Genomic DNA, 20752 nt, shown 5'->3' on the forward strand with positions numbered 1-20752 from the left:
GAGAATTGGACAGGCAGGCAGACAGCTACTCATGGACAATTGGACAGGCAGGAAGGCAGACAGCTACTCATAGACAGACAGATTTTTTTATTTTGCGAAAATAAAGCAATTGAAAGAGAGAAGTTATCAAGTATCATTAATGTCGTAATTTTATCTACTGGCCCCTGGCCCCTTGCCATTTTTGTAATGTGGCCCACAGGTAAATCTATTTGAGTATCCCTGCCCTAGTGTGCCACGACACACATGGTGGTGCACCCACTTTGAGAAACCCTGCCCTTGAAGAGAGGTAAAAGAGAGGTAAAAGTGGTTGTGTAACTGAGTGTACAAATGGAACCAAATGAGATTCCATTTGTACACTCTCAGAGTTATGGCTGTTCCTTGAAATTAAAAAGTTTGAGAACCACTGCACACTAAATCAACAGTATCATCGGTAACACCTGTGAAGGGAGGAGTAGGGAAGCAGCCCGGAAGTAAGAAGAGCTTATATCCTGTGTGCATATTATAGCCCATTGCCGCACCCTCCCCCTCTCACACAAACGCTCTGCTGGAGGGACCAGTGGAAGGCAGCAGATCCTTCCAGGCTTCACCACTGACTACATGGAGGATCCCACAGATGCTCCTGGTGGCCAGCATCTCCCCCCACAGCGAGTGGACAACCCCTCAACCGCCTGAGGACGGGTGTGGTGTGGGACGCTTTGGTACATCCATGCAGAAGTGGGGCCTCACAGAAAGTGTCTCCACTGTGAATGTGGGCATCCATTACAGACTGTGGTACACGTGCTGACCAGCTGCCCCATACACCGGCCATCAAATGGTGATCAAGGCCTAATTGACCTAGACAATGACACACTGGACTGGCTTGCTGTGCAACGGAGCTGAAGGTCTCTAAAGACATACGACAGAAGACACGCTCTGCTTTTCTTTGCAAAGTAAAAAGAGTCAATAAAGAACTCCACGTCGAGATAACATCGATTAGAGTCATCGGCGTTTCTGTTTACCAGGGCGGTGAAAAAAGCTTCTGAACACAAGAATGATCTCCATCATACCAAACTGTGGTGAGTTTCTGCGGGTGTGTTGGCTTGCCATAGAATAATTAGCTGCTTATAATTAAGGAATTCATGGACTTGTACACTTTTGAGGAGATTTATTTCTACTCCACTACAACTCGGAGGCAAATATTGTACTTTTATTATTACAAAACAACATAGGCTACATTAATATGGTTTGTCTTGTTTGTGTATCTATGGTTGTCCGTACTGTATATGTTGAGTATGAACCAAGACAAATTCCTATCAACTTGTTGACATGGCAAATAAATGATTGAATTGAAAATAGATGATCTACAAGCTCACAACACGTCACATCGCGACACGTTGAGCTTGTAGATTTGTAGTGTGACGATAGGGAATGGACTCCTTCTTTACTTCTTCCACATTGGCTACGGCCTATCGCATGACACGCTCGTAGGCACATTGCGCGTAGGCATGCTGGGTTACAGGTGCTTGATGGGAAGCAGAGTTTTTTTTCTCTCAGTCAAAGTAGTCCTCTATGTCAATGTTGGGGTTGAGCAGTTCGTCCTTGTAGGGCGTCAGGTCCATCTGGTTGAGGATCAGGTTCTCAAACGTCTCCTCCAGGTCTGTCTCTCCGACGAGCACCGCCCCGACCATCCTACCGCCACTCAGAACGACCTGCCAAACCAAAGGAGAGCAAAAAATATTTAATAGGTCAGTGGTTCTCATCAAACTCCTTTCCATGCCATTCCGGAAGGCCGCATTCAGGAGAATTGCTTTTTTTCCCCGAAGTCTCCTGAACTTGGAACGCAGCATTTTGCGTTGAACAAATTTGTTTAGAAATCACCAGCATCTCCAGTAGAAAGAGTGCTGGGTTGCGACCCCGAAAATAGCTGATCTACAAGCTCTCGTTGTGAGCTTGTAGATCTGCTATTTTTGTCAAAGCGCCCTCTTAACACCTTTGTAACACTCTCTGCACGTCCCTGTACCTTGATATATTCGTGGCCTTTAGTGCAGCGGACCAGCAGCTCTTGGTCCAGCCCCAGCCCCTGGCCGTTGAACTTCCCCAGCAGGACAACCTGGAGCGTGGGACAACATTTGAGAGACATGTTATGTTAACCCGATTCTACAAATGTCTTCCAAATCCCGACGGTCTGTTCTAGTAGTATTGTCAGACCTGGCTGCATTACATTAGGATAAATAATGTATTAGCCCCAGAGGTAGCCTCAGGTGTACAGAAGAGGGATGAGTCTGTGGCTGAATGTGCTGAGGGGATGGAAGGGGTTGTACAGGACAGCTTTCTGCTTCCTCCTCATCCTCCCGTTAGTTGGGGAAAGTTAGCCAAATTTCTGACCAATCTGCAAAATAAATGCTTACCAAATACCAAATACCATTCTTCACAAAATGTGTTCATAAAGCTGTCTACTATCACCACTCAACGACTCCCTTGGGAAACTTTTGTGACAGCTGCTGAAAGTTGGGGTGCCATTTAACAATCTACTGTATATGCAGGCAAAATTTACACATTTTCATTCTGCTTTAACCCATTCTGACCGGGAACCCATTTTGGTATTAGCATCATGTTATGCTTTAGCTATTGAAAAATAGCAGATCTACAAGCTCATAGCACGCCACCGAGTGGCGCGCTACGAGCTTGTAGGTCTGCTATTTTTGAAAAATCGAAGAACGACTGACAATTTTAGAATCTGATCTCAGGTCAGAATGGGCTAATCAGACCAGTGTGTGTCCAGTGGAAACCTCGTATGAATCTGATCTCAGGTCAGAATGGGTTAAGTAGCATGTGATGGGTCAAAATAGGGGGTTTCATGATTCTGAATCCATTGCAAGTATTCGTTTTACATGAAAAACACACGTCCATAGCCACTTTTCCATCACATTTGTGATGACGGCAGGAAGCCACATAGTCGGAGTAACTATGTCGGAATTATGGGCAGTCCCTGTTGAGCCGATGTGCAATCCGCAATAGAGATTTCCCCCCCACATCGACTTTGCACCTGGAGGTGTGGTTGATTTTAAATGAACCCATTAAAACCCATGCATGTGTCATTTTTGATTTTCGCGTTGGCTATTCAAAAAATAGCAGATATATAGCTTGTACCTCTGCTATTTGAAAACCGTAGAACATTTTTAAAAGAGTGCGAACTACATTTATGAGGCTTGCCATAGCGCAAAGCTATTTTTACCCACATACTTTGTGCATATCGTCTAAAAAAGGACCCATGAAAGTCGTTTAATCCGCAAAGCACAATGGTTTGGGTGTTGCGCAAGAGGGCGCCCCATATACTGTACCTTATAGCTGAAGAACTTGGTGATGTGTGCGAAGAGCTCGAAGCAGAAGTCCAGTTCTATTGGTTCCGACAGGACATGTGCTGCCATGCAGTTGCCTGCGTGCCAGCCCATCTGACGGGCCTGGGTCCACAGCCGCATCTGACCAGAACACACGCAACCAACACACAAAGTCATTTAGATAACTTGAACTCAAGTGAGGAATACTTTTAACGCCGCTTTCAACGTGCTGGTGTCCCTATTTTGGGCATTTCTTCATTTTTGTAGATTATCAAAGATCTACAGATTCACAAGCTTGTATTTTATCTTCTATTTTTACAACGTACAATGAAGTGTAATAATAGGGCTTTCTGTAAGTGGCTAACTAAGAATATGATTCCAAAGCATTGCAAATGTATTGCTACCGAAAATCATTATTATTGGAATTTACTAGTAAGCTAAGCAATCAATTTGTATGTGGATTCGGAATACAGCAAAGTGAGTGCTGCGACCGTCGGTGGAGATTTGGTGTAGTGGAGGGGGGTTTAAGTGGTTAAAGTCTTGAATCGGTCATTAACATGAGAGACGGTTGCCAGGTTGACTGGTTGCCAGTCGTCGTCCTGTACTGGGAGGTGTTGTTGTCTAGTCTACCTGTTGCCACAGAGGACTGTGGTCCCAGCATGCCGTGCACACGTCTCCTGCAGCGTAGACGTCTGCCTGTGACGTCCTCATTTGGTCGTCCACTCGCAGCCCTCCGTCTTTTGCAAGCACAAACTGAACGCAGGCAAAGAGTTACACACCCGCACGCACGGGGGGCCATTTGGAACCCACTCAAGCAGTGGTTCCCAAACCTTTTCATGTCAGACAGACCCCCAAATTGACACTACACATTAGCCTGTGTACCGGGGACTCCCCCATAAGAGAAGATTTTTACGGCTCTAGCAGTGATTCTCAACCCGTTTAATTTCAAGGACCCCATTTGAATTTAAATGGCATTTCTATCTCTTGAGACCCCAATGTATATTGTAAAATCAATGTACATTTGTACACTCTCAGAGTTGCAGAACCATAAGGGTCCATTTGGTTCCAAACTATCATTTAGCTGGGGACCCCCTGGAACTCCCTCAAGGACCCCTAGGGGTCCACATACCCCCACTGCATTCAAGGACACTTTCTAGAGACCCACTGGTGTAGCGGAGTGTTTCCAGTGAGCCAACATGCACAATGGCGGCTTGCAGCTTAGTTTAAATCGGGCCATGGCTCACTAAAATACATTTTAGTCGACTAAATCAACTGTAGATTTCGGATTACTAAAATATGACAAAGTAAATGGAATTTAAACACATTTCCTTACATTATTCCCTCTGAGAAACGGTTCTGTGTTCGGCACCACACCAGTAGCACTGACGACGAAGTCACAGCCAATGGTTTTCCCATTAGTCAGCTGGATGTATACTGGCCAGGATCCTATGCATACAGTAGGAAGAAAATAACAATTAGTAGAAAGTTGGGGTTTAGGGGACTCCTTTTAGGCTCCTGTTCATTACATTATGAAAAATCCATACTTTGGCAGGAAATAATACTTTCGCCCCCTTTCAGAACGATTCTGAATTTCCCATTCATTTTTCCATAGACATTTCAGAAAGTATTTATTAAAAAAAAGCTTTATTTCACATATTTCAGCTCTAATTTGACGAGAATGCCAAAATGACCTCACCTCTCTCGGACACGGGCGTCTCCAGCTCCTCGCGTGTGCAGATCTTGACCACTTCGCACTGATATTCCACAGACACCGACACTCCCTGTGGACAACACATACAGTAGACAGCCGATGTAAAATGCAGGACCTTACCCGAGCGCCGGCTAATTTCCTCTGTCCACTATACATAATGAAGCATATTTGTATTATATCACAACTAGATTTAATGCAGATAATGAAACTTGTAATTATCAAATGCAAAAAGTCCACCAAGGTGGTAAAGCGACACTTCCAGGAGGTTCCCAGCTAAATGATAGTTTGGAACCAAATGGGTCCATTTGGTTCCATTTGTACACTAGGGTCCAGTTGGTTCCATTTGTACACTAGGGTCCAGTTGGTTCCATTTGTACACTCTCAGAGTTATATTTACATTGATTTTACAATATATTAAATGGGGGGTCTGTAGACTAATGCATGTCAAACCGGGGGTCCTTGAAATTAAACGGGTTGAGAATCACTGCCAGTTACCGATTGCCAGTTAATCAATTTGGGGGTCTTTGACATGAAAAGGTTTGGGAACCACTGAGCTATACTACAAATTATCACCTCTTCTGCACCTCTCAGAGCGATGCCTTCGTGCCAGTCTGGCCCCAGGGCACTGCCAGGCTCTGCAGGGCCAGGTGCACTTTCTCGTAGGTCTCCTGCACACACACACACACACACACGCATGCACACGCACACACAACACACCACACAACACCACACCACACACACGGTCAACTGTTGAAAAATAGCAGATCTACAAGCTCATAGCACTGCACTACGAGCTGCTATTTTTGAAAAATCGTGAAAAGGGGGGAAAAATCTTTGAATATAATAATCTTTCACAGCAATATTTGCTCCTAGTCGGTCCCTGGAACAACATTTTCAGAAGGGGGCCGGAGGCCAATTACATATAATTATGGTGGTCTTTGACATGAAATTGTTTGAGAACCACCAAAACTGTCATGATTTTTTTGAGCAAGGTATCATGGCGAGATGCAGAAGGTTGTGTGTGTGTGTGTGTGTGTGTGTGTGTGTGTGTGTGTATACACACCTGCAGTATAGGTGGTGTTTGACGGTCCAGGCCTGGCCTCCTCTGTGGTGTAACGGGCTCTCTTGCAGGTAGCGGTGCCCTCTGGTCTGTCTGCCTCCAGCGAGGGGATCAGAAACTGTGCCGCTCCACCATCAAAGAAGGCGTTCCCTATGGCCTTGTCCTTCACAGCCCAGATCACCTCACAGCCCCGCACTTCATACCTAAAAAAACAACACACACGCAGTCACGCACACACACACACAACGCATAGTATTGTTGGTGCCAATAATTAGTTACAATTTAGGCATTTAGCAGACGCTCTTAATCCAGAGCGATTTACAGTAAGCAAGAACAAAAACAGCGACCGGGAGCCAATGGAACACTCTTTTCATAGGTACACTCACACTAATTCCAAGGCAATCCCGCCATTTCCCACGACCACGATCCTCTTGGCCTCGGATAACCGCTTCTGAAACTCCTGCAAGCACAATAAAAGTGGAACTGGCGTAAGCATTATTTTTATTTTCTTCTAATAAGGCATGGGAATTTTATCCGCGCAGCACATTTCACATTATGTTATTACTTGCGCAAGCAGAGCGTGCAAGTAATGTTATCAGTCAGGTGCTACGATGCGTATGTCCCTTAGCAGCATAATTATGATATGACGTCATATGCTGGCACGAAGCAGACCGTGCAGGTATGTTTTCCGTCATGCTATGAAGCGTATGATGGAAGATACTGTCCATTTTAACAGGACTGACCCCAAATTCAGTTTTTCTTTCAAAAACAATAACTAAGTTATATTAATGACCAATTAATTGAACCAATTAACATTTCAATCAATACCTTGACATCCATCATTAATCAATCTGCAACTCTAATTCTTCATTATATGAGTATGACAGACCACCTCCAGGACATCATGTGTATCAGAAGAGACACTTGGTTGTCTGTTCTCAGACGGTGGAAAGTAACTAAGTACATTTAGTCAAGTACTGTAGTTGGGTACAAGTTTGAGGTATTTTTTACTTTACTGGAGTATTTCCAATTTCCAGTATGTTTACTTCTACTCCACTACACCTCAGAGGCAAATATTACTTTATTTGAAAACTTTAGTGACTACTAGTAAAACATACATTATCCAGCCCTATATACATTTTGGCCATTTGAAAATAGCCGATCTACAAGCAGATTGATAAATGATGGATGTCACGTATCGATTGAATTGTTTTGGTTCAACCCTGTGTAAGCACTGAAATGGAATACCACTCATTTTCAACATTAAACACAAAAAAATCCAGGTGACTAAAACTAAATGGAACTATTCAAAAGACTATGACTAAAAACTAAAATAACAATTAGCTGTCAAAGTCAACACTGGTTGTGTCCTATACCTGGGCACTGTCTGTGTCCCGTATCCCCAGCACAAAAGGTTCTATACCTGGGCACTGTCTGTGTCCCGTATCCCCAGCACAAAAGGTTCTATACCTGGGCACTGTCTGTGTCCCGTATCCCCAGCACAAAAGGATTGTCCTTGGTCAGGAGTTTTGGTCTGGCTCCACTGCAGATGCACAGCTTCTCATAACGCACCTCCAGGCCACCCGAGGTCTGCAGTATCTGATGATGGAGAGAAGTTCAATTAGGACTGGGCAATATATTGACATTAATACATTATAATGGTGACATGGGACTAGATGGCAAGTTGGCAACTAAGTGTTGTGCAGTGTGGTTGAAGAGGGGGGAAAACATAGCAAATCAAAACTATCATATCAACTTATTTTGTCAAACAGTATTCGAAACTTCGAATTTGAAAACTTTGGATTGGAATGCAGTGAGCAATCGACAGTGTAATGTAATGTTCAAAGGTGTTGGGCTTAGCATAATGTGTAATGTGTGTGCAAAGTAACAGTAAAGTATAAAAGAAACTGCAAAGTAGGTCTGGAACTCGTACAACAGCAACCATTTCATCTTGTAAGAAGAGAAAGGCTTTGAGCAGTTGCATGTTGGTGCAATCAAACGCCCACAGGGTGGCAGTAGTGGACAGGTAATAATCCTACATACTGTAATAACTGTAGCAATTTACAGGCAGACGCTCTTAATCCAGAGCGACTTACATTAAGCAAGAACAAAAAAAAGCATGGGAATACATCACATAAAAACATTTATCATGAAACATGCGTAAGCTAAGGACGTAACAGTGGAATATCTATATAATGAAGCACTGACTGTTGTGCAGCACATCACTGTACATGGCATTGATTATGCTCCATCCTCCATGAATGTTATGCTACTCACATGGTCTTGCGTGTGGAGGGCTATGGCGGCGGATTGGATTACAGTAAGGTTGGGATATTTCTCCTCCAGAACACTGGATGGGCATTCAGCAACGTCAAACTCTTCCAGCACCTTGGAAACCTGAAAAACAGTGTTTTCTATGGTGAATGCTAAAACGACCTTATCTCTTATAGAATTAAAATTGTCAATTGAATCAAAAGGCTGAGGATGCCACTCAAGAAATGTGATTTGAAGAGTTTGAATTGTATGAATTCATGGTATGTAGAATGGATACATTTCAACAAAAGTACAGGTCAATCTAAAAAAACGAGGATAAAACCAGAATAAGCACTGACTTGTTTACATCAGGGTCCTCCATTTTCAATTCATCAGAACATTTAAATTACAAATATACACCTATGATATACAGTTGAAGAAAATAAAAAAGGGGAAAACATGTACAGCATGAAAAAAATAGGGGGGGGGGCTTTAACTTTTTTACAGGGGCCAGTTTCGAATTGCAGCCATCTACTGTATCTGTAAGTGCTGTTTGAGGGTGGTTTTGAAGGAGTTGGTAGGGCGTTCCACATTTCAACCCTAAGCCACTCCAGCTTATCAAAATGGGCAGGGGTGAGGTGGGTTCTGGGAGTAATAGACTGACCAGTTTGTTTTAGGAAGAAGTCTGGAGACTTGTTTTAAGAGCCTTTGAGGTGCTGAGGTGCTGTGGTACCATGAGGTGCATGCATAGTCGAAGAAACCTTGTAGGCCTGTGAGGGCTCCTGTTAGGTTCTTCAATGTATTTTTGTTGACCAGTGAGGAGATACTGTACAGGAATCTTGTTCTTTGGTTGACTTTTTTGGAACCTAGTAGCTAGGTAATTTCATCTTTTCGTGTGATGATGTCACCCATTGTATTTTATTTCGAGAATCCTTCGGCCTTGCTGAGATTACTATTTGATCCAAAGAGAATGGATTTCAGAGCTGAGGGCCATTTAACCTGCAGTAATTGTTCCTGTCTGAGACCAGCAGTGCTGACTGCTGAGTCATCTGCAAACAGGAAGTTAGGAACATATTGCAGTCACATCAGTCACGCTGATGTCATGTCGTTTCCCAACATTATAGCAATAGTGTAGTGACATCAGTCAGCGGATTTATTTATTTGACAGATTGAAAATGTCAGAATCGATAAAATACATCTAGGCCTACGCTACAAGAGTAAGGGCTCCAGCCACCCGTATCCCTTCCCTTATACTTAAACTTATCTGCCATTTTTTTACTGTTTTGAAAAACATTTTAAAATGGTTCAACTAACCGAACTACATCGAGACGTTGTGAGCTTGTAGATCGGCTATTTGAACTATTTTTTTATTGTAAAAAATGGCAAATAAGTTTAGGGATAAGGTTTAAGGGGTGGCTCAAGATAAAACCCTATAGGCTTGTGGAAGATAATAGATTATTGTGACATCATGACATGACGTTTCATCGTGGGTCAGGGACCAGACCATAATCATAATCATAATCATCATCATCATCCTCACCTGCTTGAAGTTCTCCACTGTTTTGATTTGAGGTGCTGCTGTGACCAGAGCCACGGCAGCCGACGGACACCTGGACAACAGCTGTCACATGGAAACAAAGTGCATCAGCAACTGTATTGTTACAGCGACATTGGTGAGTGGACCTAAACGTTATTATCATTTAAATTGATCCGTTAGAGCGAAATTGGTGACCAAAATAAATCGGATACTGTAGCTAATCGGAGACAACAAGTAAGTCCAACAATCCATAATAACCCAAGCAATAACACCGCCGTTTTTACTATACACTTCAATTAACATTGCCTTTATTAAGGTAATAACATAACTCTATGGTAATAAGTTATAATAACTATTAACCAACCATGATGCAATATTGCAATTCATAGTGTTAATTTGTTTCACCTGCTCAGTGCATGTTACGCCTGCGATGCCACCTCCTACGACCACAAACTGAAACATTTTCAACTTTTCATCTGTTGCCATTGTGTTATTGAGTTACCAAGGCATGATCCAGAGCCTCTAAAAATCACCTCAGTGTTTACAGTATGTTAGGTTCAGTCAAACTCTGTTGCCAGTAGTATTGAATTGAACTGCGACTACTGTTTACATTTGGCGACGGGAAGCCGCATGGTACATTTGGCTACGGGAAGCCGCATGGTCAGGTTCTTATGACGGAGATCTTTATGGAGCTTACTGCCACCTACTGTTGATGTAGAGCAGGGATAGGCAACCTTTGGCACTGGTGCCCTGTCCACTTTAGTACAAAGGCGGTCAGAGAGAGGAATTTTGCTTTAAAATGAACCATTTGTATGTAAATTACACATTAATAATTCTACTATTAAAACATGGCACTTAACTTCAAAAAGGTTGCAGTCTTGCTGACCCCTGATGTAGAGTATTCTCCCACAGGTATATACTTTATTGTCACAGCTACATTTCATTCTCTCTTGATGAATAAACTATCTGTCGTGAATAAACACCAACGTGCTTGAGAGCAGACTGACTGGAATGGTATAACCGAACAACAACTGGGCAGTGGAGAGAACTGTAGGCTACTGTGTTTTTGGGAGAACGGGCCTACCGGTATGCGGTATTCCCCGTACATTGTCCAAATTTGGAACCCGTTAATCATTCATGGACAATGAGGCTCAGTGTGCTAAACTACGGTATACTAAATAAAATACAATCCCGCGTTCATTGTAGGCCTACTTATTTTATTTACATGCATTTGCCCTCCATAATGGTTCCTGTCAATCTCAATATGCTGTGTCAAGAATGCATAGCCTATCAGACAGACAGACTAATTAAACGTAATGCTTAATTATGACAAAGATACAGCTGTACATACACAGAACGCAATTCATAAAAGTGCCCAGTTAGACCCACTTCACAAATTTGCCCAGCTCTCTTGTATTCATTGGGATGAATCATAGTCAATTAGGTTGTTTTTTTCCCCCTGTAACCCAGTAATGACATGTTGAGCGACGCTCGATGTGCCAATAGAGGCTATTTGTTATGGAATATGTTTCAGATATTTTTAAATTGGCTAAATGGGTATAGTTATTTGTTATTATTTTCAGGGGGGGCTATGCAGCATGAGGGATTAAGTGGTTAAGCAGGCATTGATTGAAGGAAATTATTATTCATTTAAATACTGCCATATCAGATACAACAATATTAACTTGCCAACAGTCTACAAAATAATGACAGACAGGAATGAGATAGGAAAACAAAATGGGATACACATAGGCTACCCGATGGTCAACCACCCGGAGAAACCAAAAGGGTATAGTTTAATGTAAGTCTAGGTCATTTGAGATTAAAATGTGTGATTAACTTCCATTGTAAACGCAACAGAATTGCTATAATCTTGTGCACACAGTTACCTGATCCTATTTTTACTTACTACTTTTTAATCAAGGTAGGTATACAGTAGGCCTACAGTTAGCAGCCAGGATAACTGGGTGTTTATGTGAGAACTGCCCCTTTCTTTCCACCATACTGTTCAAAATGTTACATTAGCCAAGTGAAGATTCTTCTTCTTTCGAGGCCAATTATCTGTGTCATATTTATAGGCTAAACATATCAAAATAAACGTAGTGGGTCCACTACCTTTATTTTTATATGTTTTGAACGGGTAGCACACCTATAGTCAGAGCGCGGTGGTCATATGAAGAGATATTTACAGGCTATTAATTGAGTCATTATAAAGATTCTATTCCGTCATACATTCGGAATGGAATCACCAAATGTGTTTAATCCTTCATTACCTGCTTTCATAGAAGCTGCACTGTAACTGTAACTTTCCTCTTGCACCACAGATTTGAACCCGGTTTTCTGTGTAAAGTCCTGACATTTATACCATTGTATTGCTCTGAGCTAAATACAATCCCACTGGTATACAAGTTAGTATTAACATGCTCTACCTGCCATACAGATGACATGACAAAAAAGTGACATAATGCCACTTTAAATCATAAGCTAAAAATGTTTTGGTCATGCTCCTTCCACTTTAGCAGGACTGAGAGCATTTTCATCAAAACATTCATTGGCCATCCTTACTGCAGTGGCTATTTGAATTGCACTATTATGACAGCAAGTTGAAGTGCTGTATAGGTATACATAATGCAATGTGTGCATTTTATACATTAAGTGATAACACTGATGTTGACTCGTCCCCATTCATCATTCTGTTTGGTAGATAATGGCTGTTATGGGTTATTGGGGGTTTTTTTAACCGTCAGCAAAAGTCGTCTTTCGTGCTATTTCCGGACAGGCATTCTTGCCAGGGTTAACCATGAGAGGAGAGTCATGATGACAATGTTCACAGCTAATCGGATATGGGTTCATGTTGTGCGTCATATAATGACTATATATGAGGGGGTAGACTAGACTAGACCCTCTTCATTCACCTCATTACACTCACTGCCTCAAATGAATCCCTGTTTCATTCTAAACGGGGATATGAAACCTTTCATAACATGTTCATTTCCCAGTGGTGGAAAAAGTTTTTGTTTTTCTTAAGTAAAAGTATCAATGCTGCAATGTAGAAATACTCCGTTACAAGTCCTGAATTCAAAATATACTTTAGTAAAAGTATCTGTGTTATCTGTATCAAAATGTACTGAAAGTACCAAAAGTAAAAGTACTCATGCAACGCATTGTGAGCTTGTGGATCGGCTATTTTCAAATGGCCAAAATGTGTACATAGGGCTGAAGTGGTTAACCCAAGTCTTCTGAAAGAATATATATTCAAAGATTTGTGCCGCATTTTCACGATTAAAAGAAAATGGCAGACCTACAAGCTCCTAGCGCGCCACGCTATGAGCTTGTAGATCTGCTATTTTTCAATAGCTAAAGTATTACATAATGCTTAAAACACCAAAAGGGGTTCCCGCCCAGAATGGGTTTTATGTGTGTTTTGTAATAATAATCAAAATCTACAAATTAACTAGTAACTCAAGTTGTCAAATTATTGTAGTGGAGTAAAAGTACAATATTTGCCTCTGAAATGTAGTGGAGTAGAAGTAAAAGTAGGCTACTGCAAATTTGACCCAATCAAGTAAAGTGCAAATACCTCAAATTGTACTCAAGTACACTACTTAAGTAAATGTACTTTCCACCACTGCAATTTCCGCATGAAAAATGACTGAAGTAGCCGAAGTTATTCTGAGATAGGGAGAACTTTGACTGATTGTAGTAGTATAGGTTCTATTAATTGAGCAGTGCTAATGAATTTAACTTCTTTTCCTCAAATTGATAATCATAGCTAAGTTGATTTCTGATGAGTTAATGTATCTTTCATATTTCCTTGGTGCTTTTATTAACACCAAACTGTTAGTGAAAAGTGAATTCTGTGTGAAGTTGCAGACAGATTGAAGCTGGTTGATTGTTTTTATTAGGGATTCATTAAGCATATTTAATTATACTAAAGTCTACTAAAGTATACATCATATTTATTTAATTGTCTGAATTATACTAGTGTATGCAATAATGTGATGTATAACACCCAGGCTCCATTTTATTTTGAATACATTTTATTATCAAAACGTTAGACACTATGTTTAATATACATGCCAGAGTAATGTTCTTTAATGTCATGAAGAAATGATAATGAGAGTTAATTCCATGATGTTCGCAAAAGGCCCAGATTTAGTTTAGGAACTAAATCTATATGGGGGAAAAAAACATTGTTTTTATTTTTGATATAACCTAATAGTTCAGTTCCTTCAGTTCCAGTGGACAGAGAAATCATCATCATCATATCATACTATAATTCAGTCATCTGAATGTCTGTGTCACTGTGACTGCCGTAGCTCCTCACTGCCTGCACCAATCACTCTCCCACTTTTCACACAGGCATTGACCATAATAATATGGAGGGTGTAATGAAGCCCTTTTTTTTCTCGATTTCACACATTAATGATTAATAATTTTAATTTAATTTAATTTATTAGTGAATTAAAAATGCAGTACCCTCACAACGGGTAAGGGCTAGTAATTATAAATGAGTATAACTAGTACAGTAGCTACTGTATTGCAGTCCAGTCCACTGTACAACATGGTGTTTGACTGTTCCAGGTACTAGAGGGTTAGAAAGTCCTGCGGTAGCTCTCTTCTGCCATAGGTACCAGAGCCCACGTTGGTCGGAATATAGACGGTTCCCATGAAATTATTGGAACGAACCACCAAGTCTGCCAGTCTTTGGGTCACACAGGTAGGCGTGTTGCAGCCCCTTCTTTCTCTGTGCTGTCTGGGAGGGAGAGAGAGAACAGAGGAATCAATGCGAGTTTCCAATCCAGAACAGCGACAATGTCGAATACACGTTAAACATGATGCCCCTATTTTGGGTAAGTGATAGGAAAATTTATATAATTTTCTAAAATATCAGCTCTACAAGCCCACAGCGCATTGTGATGACCATATTATTATTATTATTAAGCTTAAACCATTCACACAATAACAATAGAATTTCAGTATGAAGCAATCAAGACTATTGATATTGTACATCGCGCAGTACAACATGAGAGAGGACCACATTAGAAGTAAGCTCTCAAACTTTGTGTTTTATGCAATTGACAAGTATACGTACAAATATGAACACATTAGCATTTTGCAAAAAATTGGCAATAAAGATATAATGCACCGATACATTTCATTTTTCATCACTCTTACCTATTGCTAGCTTTCGGCCAACTTGGTCGCTGTACAGACATTAGGTTAAGGAGTTCGGATGTGAGCCAGTTTTCGCTCCCAGAGAGTGCACCTTCCTGTTCGCTGGATGACGAGGGTCTGAAGTACCTGAATGACACAGGGGGCAAGTAGCAAAATGTTTCATGTTGATATGCCACATTACCTACTTCAAAGCCTCACTAGGGCTACGAGTGGAAACATCCCCCTTGCATGCTATAGCTCAGCTTCCACCTGTACTGCTCCTCGGCTAAAACAGAAGCAGCTTTCCCCATCTCACTGTGGCATCTTGATATCCATCGTCCCCTGAGTTCAGGCTCAACCTTGGCATTGCTTCCTTGCCTCTGAAGACCCATCTCAATGGCACGTTGCGAACTGATCTGACAGCATTGATTTTTCAGACCGAGCGATACATTATAGTAGCTCACTCAACAATCCAAAAAATGACTTATTTTCAATTACACACCCCATGAAGCCTTGATTTCATGGAGAAAATAAGTCATTGTGTGTGTATATATGCACATGTATTAACCTGAATATGATATATATACTGTATGCAGCATAGGCTATATTCTGCATATACTCGCCATATATTGTCATAATTAATATGTTAATATATTTAAAATAAAACCATAGCAGCCTTTTCATGTTGCGCACCCCCTAGAAGGCGCCCACGCACCACAGTTTGGGAACCACTGCATTAGAGCTTCGTAGTCCGGCCCCCTTCAAGGGCACCAGAAGAGAATTTCCCATTCATTTCCCAATAGACGTTTTTTTTAAGAGCTTTAAGCCTCGACCAAAGCCAACTCTGCTCCTGACAAATCATGACAATAAACTAAACTAAAACTAAATTTTTGGGATGAACAAATAATTAGAAGAAAAAAAGGGCAGGGGCCCTCTAGTGACTAGAGGAGAGGGTCTAGTCTGTTACAACACTCTCAAATGCATTGCGGCGTGAACTCACCTGTGGCTGGGACTCGGAGCTGTAGCAACCAATATTAGCAGCACGGAGAGAACCACAGTCAGCCTCAGGTGATACATGATGGACAGCATGTAGGAGTCGCTGTAAAACAAAATGCATTTTCCTTTCATGAGGTCGCACTTACATTACTGAACTACGTTCAAGTCACATTTGTCAAGAGAGTTTAAAGCAGTAGTTTTCTACCAGTGGTCCCCCCCCCCCCCCCCCCCTTGTGACCTTTTGTCACCCTTATAGATCTTTAACTCTTGAGAGCGAAAAATCTAACCATATGTTTTTTTTTTGTTAAAAATCTGCATTACTTAATTTACAAGACGTCTCACCACGTCCAGTGGTTCCCAAAGTGGGGTCCTCGAGGGAGTTCCAGGGGGTCCCCAGCTAAATATAAATTGTGGTCTCAGAGATATAGAAATGCCATTAAATGGGGGTCTGTAGACTAATATGCTGAGGGTCCTTGAAATTTAACCGGTTGAGAATCATTGCTAGAGCCGTAAAAATCTTCTCTTATGTGGGTCCCTGGAAAATCTTTTCAAATGGGGGTCCGTGGGCTAATTAGTGTCAATTTGGGGGTCCTTGACATGAAAGAGTTTGGGAACCACTGGTCTACTTTACACAATTTAGAGCATGTAGAGGAATTGTTATTTTTCATCATCGTTTGCCTGTTATCTCTCTCTTATGGTACTAACATCAATACAGCATGGAATTGTGGACAAACCTTATCATCCAACACTAAAACATCTTTTTGGGGTCTGAGAGGCTAAATGTCATCAAATGTATAGTCTGTAGCTCAAATGCAGACTAAATAATGGACCTTGATACCAAAAGGGTTGAAAACCACTGGTTTACAGCATTGTAAACAGTAATTGCATGCACATAATATAGAGTATATTATTTTACAAATTGCATGCATTAAAATCAAAAGTGGCTAAATATTGCTGTAATTGGAGATACATTTTAAATAAACTAACTTTGTTCAACTGACTTGTACAAAAGTAAATGTCACTCTCATTGCTGTCTGACATAGGTTGGGTATAACTTCTATCTATCGTAATAATACAACGGAACAGAATATGCCCCATTATCACCTCCTCTTTGGAAAAATGTTATCCAATTCTTCCATAACTACAGAGAAATCAGTGAAAAGGGTACATTACTGTTCTTGACTCCAAAGACTAAATGGCTTCAACATTGCACCTCAAGAGATAAACGAAGCACTCACCTTCAGCTGTTGGACCAGCAGCCAGCGCTAACCAGTCAGTCAGTAGTGTAACAGTCAGTGCTGTATATACAGTCGGTCAGCGGTTACACAATGCTGCAGTGCAAGTTTCTCAGGCTGTCACACACTTATAGTCTCCGCACATCAAATAATTTGTGACATCATCTCTCTCTCTAAATAATAGTCCTGCCTTTCCATTTCGCAGAGTGGGTCGGGGGAGCATATCTATGAATGTACAGGGGGTTCAGGTGAAGATGTGGGAGTCATTGTTAATGCATGCACAAAACCCACACCATGCAGCACACCGCGCCATAACGCACACACATACATCCATCACCATTTTCGTCATCACCGTCACCTGCGTCCGTGGTGGGACTGACCCACAGCAAACCACCCACCGAGGGAGAGGAACCCTGTCAAACTGGAGACTATAGACTCACCTTTATACCTCAAAATATGACAAGTTTGTGAAATGGACCCTTGGCCCATCTTCCACTCCCTAGGGTCCCATAATGAATGAATAATGGATGTTTAAAGTTGTATGAATATGAATAACCATAATTAATTAAGTGTTTCATGATGACTCGATAGCGCGTGGCACAGTTGGAGTGCACAATACGACAGGGCCCTGTGGGTCCGTTCTCCATTGTCAAACATTAGACAAGATTTGCCTATTACTAGTGAGATTTGTACAACAAAGTCGTCTTTTTGTCTCTCATAGTCTCATTATATGACATTTAAATAGAATAGTACTTGCTTTATTGCGTGTGTGTGTGTGTGTGTGTGTGTGTGTGTGTGTGTGTGTGTGTGTGTGTGTGTGTGTGTGTGTGTGTGTGTGTGTGTGTGTGTGTGTGTGTGTGTGTGTGTGTGTGTGTGTGTGTGTGTGTGTGTGTGTCTTGTTATACTGTATTAGAGAATCTGGATTGCTCATTTAAAAAATCTTGTTTTATGAAACACCTACTTGTCATGTATGCCTGGCTAGCTTTTTTAGCACTAGTAGGATACAATTTAGAGTGACATTTTAGATATTACGCTCATTCAACAATCAATGTAAGAATCATTCAGTAAAGAATAGTGGTTATTGCGAAATTGGTTTCAATTAAATATTGAAAGAATCTGCAATAGCTGTCCAGTTTTATAAGAATCCACTGCATAATTCAGGGATAAGGAGGGAAGGTCAATGTGTAGAATCTTGAGCGGGGTAAGGAGTGGGACAAGGCAAAGAAAGGAGCAAATGGGAAGAAAATGTTTCTAAAATGTACCCACATTCGTGCTATTTTAAAATAGTTTTGAATAGCAGTAAATGAAGTTAACAGTTCATTAAGAGAGATTTTAACAAAGGCTGGGTGAAGAGGTCAAAACGGGTTAACACAACTTCTGCCTGTGCCCTGGATTGGGGTACTCTTCATGCACAGATAATCACTATTACAAGCAGGAGGCCAAAGTCTATGCACTGTCCATGGTGCTGAAATCTCTCCTTATGTCTCAGCTTCCAAGTTATTGTTTTTGTATCATCACTAATGGATTACAGGTTATAATATCTTATACCTTTTTATATAAGTAAGTATAGTAAATTGTGCATATAGGCAGGGAGTCACTCTCTAGTCGTCATGAGTATCTGGTGATGAAGCAATACAAGGCTTTAGACATCAGACAGCATAATGCAGACATTTCCAAAGTCCGTCCCAGGGGCTAATTGGGGCTCAAGGGCAGATTATAAATAGCCCTCACCACAGTTTTGCGTACTAAAATGTATTATTTATCACCAGGATAGTCATGTGTAATTCATACATTGACATTTCGTTTTTTAATTAACCTGGACAGTTAGGCTATTTCTCAGTATTTGTAAGGATTCCTAACTTCTTGTTCTTTGCGTTGTTTCATTGTTGTGAAAGAAAGGCACATTGTTATTTATTTTTGAGGGTCTGTGTAAACACAAAAGTAATGGTAGTAGTAAGTAGCCTTGCCGAGCCATGAGGCCCATATAGGGCAGGAGCCTATCTCCTGTTTCTGTAGCGTGAGGCAGCTTGATGTACAAGTACACCCCCTGGACATGACGCTAGTATGTCGCAGGGACCCCCAATCCAACCCTTGATGCTGAGTGTCAAGCAGGGAGTCTTTGGTTAGTCTTTTACTAACTACTTTGAAAATGTTTCCCCTATTTATTATAGGCGAGATAACAAAACATCTTTAATAAATAGCAAATGTACAAGCTCACAACACATCACGATTGTAGATTAGCTATTCTTGAAAATGCTTGAAAGTATAGATATTTAGTGTGACCAATCGCATTAGTTTAACAATAAAAAAAACAAAATATGGTGATATGAGGATAGTGCACAGCATTTTTTCATAAATTCTTTTGTTTTGAACTTGATGTTCATGGATTTTTTCACATATCTGTATACGGATTTATTAGCTCTCCTACAAATACACGTATACTGCACATTATAGGTATTGAAAACAGACACAGTGCATGCCCATGTAGCTGAATGCCCTAAAGGTTGTAACTAGAGGCAGTCAAGAATGTTAAAGAAGCCTTTTATGACAGATAAGCATGCATGTCATCCAGCCTATGGCTGGGCTCCACTGTTCACCACCCTTCGATTTGCATACTATCCGAGTGCAGCCATTATCACCTGTGCGGAACTTCATATGCAGTAAAATATTGCCGTTTTTTAAACCGTTGGCAAACTATTTGCAGGAGATATCTTTGTTTGGGTTTGAGTTGCTGACATCCGACCCCGCTCGTCTGAGAGATGATGCATCTATCGGGGGGCTTGTCCCTAGCCTTATTGCCCCTGCTTATGGTGTCCAGTCTGGTGAGTGCCAGCGTGTCCGACAGCTTCAAAGACTGCCACCAGTTCTTCTACATGCACACGCCGCCCGTGGGCATACGGGGAGCCGACCTGAAGAGGCTCTGCCAGCGGTACAAAGACAAACCACGCTACGCCACCTTGTACGAAACCAGCCGTCGGATCCCTCTTTACTCGGCCTACATCTTCAAGAAGTCTGATGGGAAGAGGAGGATGGACACCCCCTGGATGTATGAACCCCAGGTATAAAAGAATAAAGAAAGGGATGTTCCACTTTGTTTGAAATCTAATGGAAATGCATGCCAGTCTGTTTTGGGTAATATATTTTGGAGCAATGCAAATGGCAGAGGCAAATATTACAATCTTTCCTGGAAACGGGCTCCATGTGAGATGGAAGCCTTAAGCCCTATTCGCATTAGTATTACCCCAGGACTTCACGTAATATGGAATGATCACGGATCACGTCTGTGTTATTTAATCCCATGCTAATAGGGCTTTTGAACGCCTAGATGTTTTGCTTGTCTTCTGGGCCCAAGCATGCGCATTAGTGTTCTTCTAGTCGCTTATGTCACAAACTACCTCCATGTGAGTAGATCCCACTGGCTGAGCCGGTTTGGCTCATTCATGATTTGGGCCCAAGCTTGCAGCATCAAGCCCCTCAGTACTGACC

General features: G+C 41.5%; 1 protein-coding gene across 1 annotated transcript; it reads right to left on the reverse strand.

Annotated features, from left to right (window-relative positions):
- Positions 1–1194: 1194 nt before the first annotated feature.
- pyroxd1 (pyridine nucleotide-disulphide oxidoreductase domain 1) lies at positions 1195–10472 on the reverse strand. The gene is made up of 13 exons (XM_080792531.1): positions 10284–10472; positions 9882–9962; positions 8366–8485; positions 7559–7687; positions 6475–6548; positions 6092–6291; positions 5602–5696; positions 5014–5098; positions 4651–4763; positions 3948–4070; positions 3321–3458; positions 2000–2089; positions 1195–1688 (listed from the first exon to the last, which is right to left on the reverse strand). The coding sequence occupies exons 1-13, from the start codon at positions 10362–10364 to the stop codon at positions 1530–1532; spliced, it is 1488 nt and encodes a 495-aa protein (XP_080648657.1). The 5' UTR covers positions 10365–10472; the 3' UTR covers positions 1195–1529.
- Positions 10473–20752: the final 10280 nt, after the last annotated feature.

The sequence above is a fragment of the Protomyctophum bolini genome, assembly GCF_963924005.1.
Source record: "Protomyctophum bolini genome assembly, chromosome: 20".
Taxonomy (NCBI): Eukaryota; Metazoa; Chordata; class Actinopteri; order Myctophiformes; family Myctophidae; genus Protomyctophum; species Protomyctophum bolini.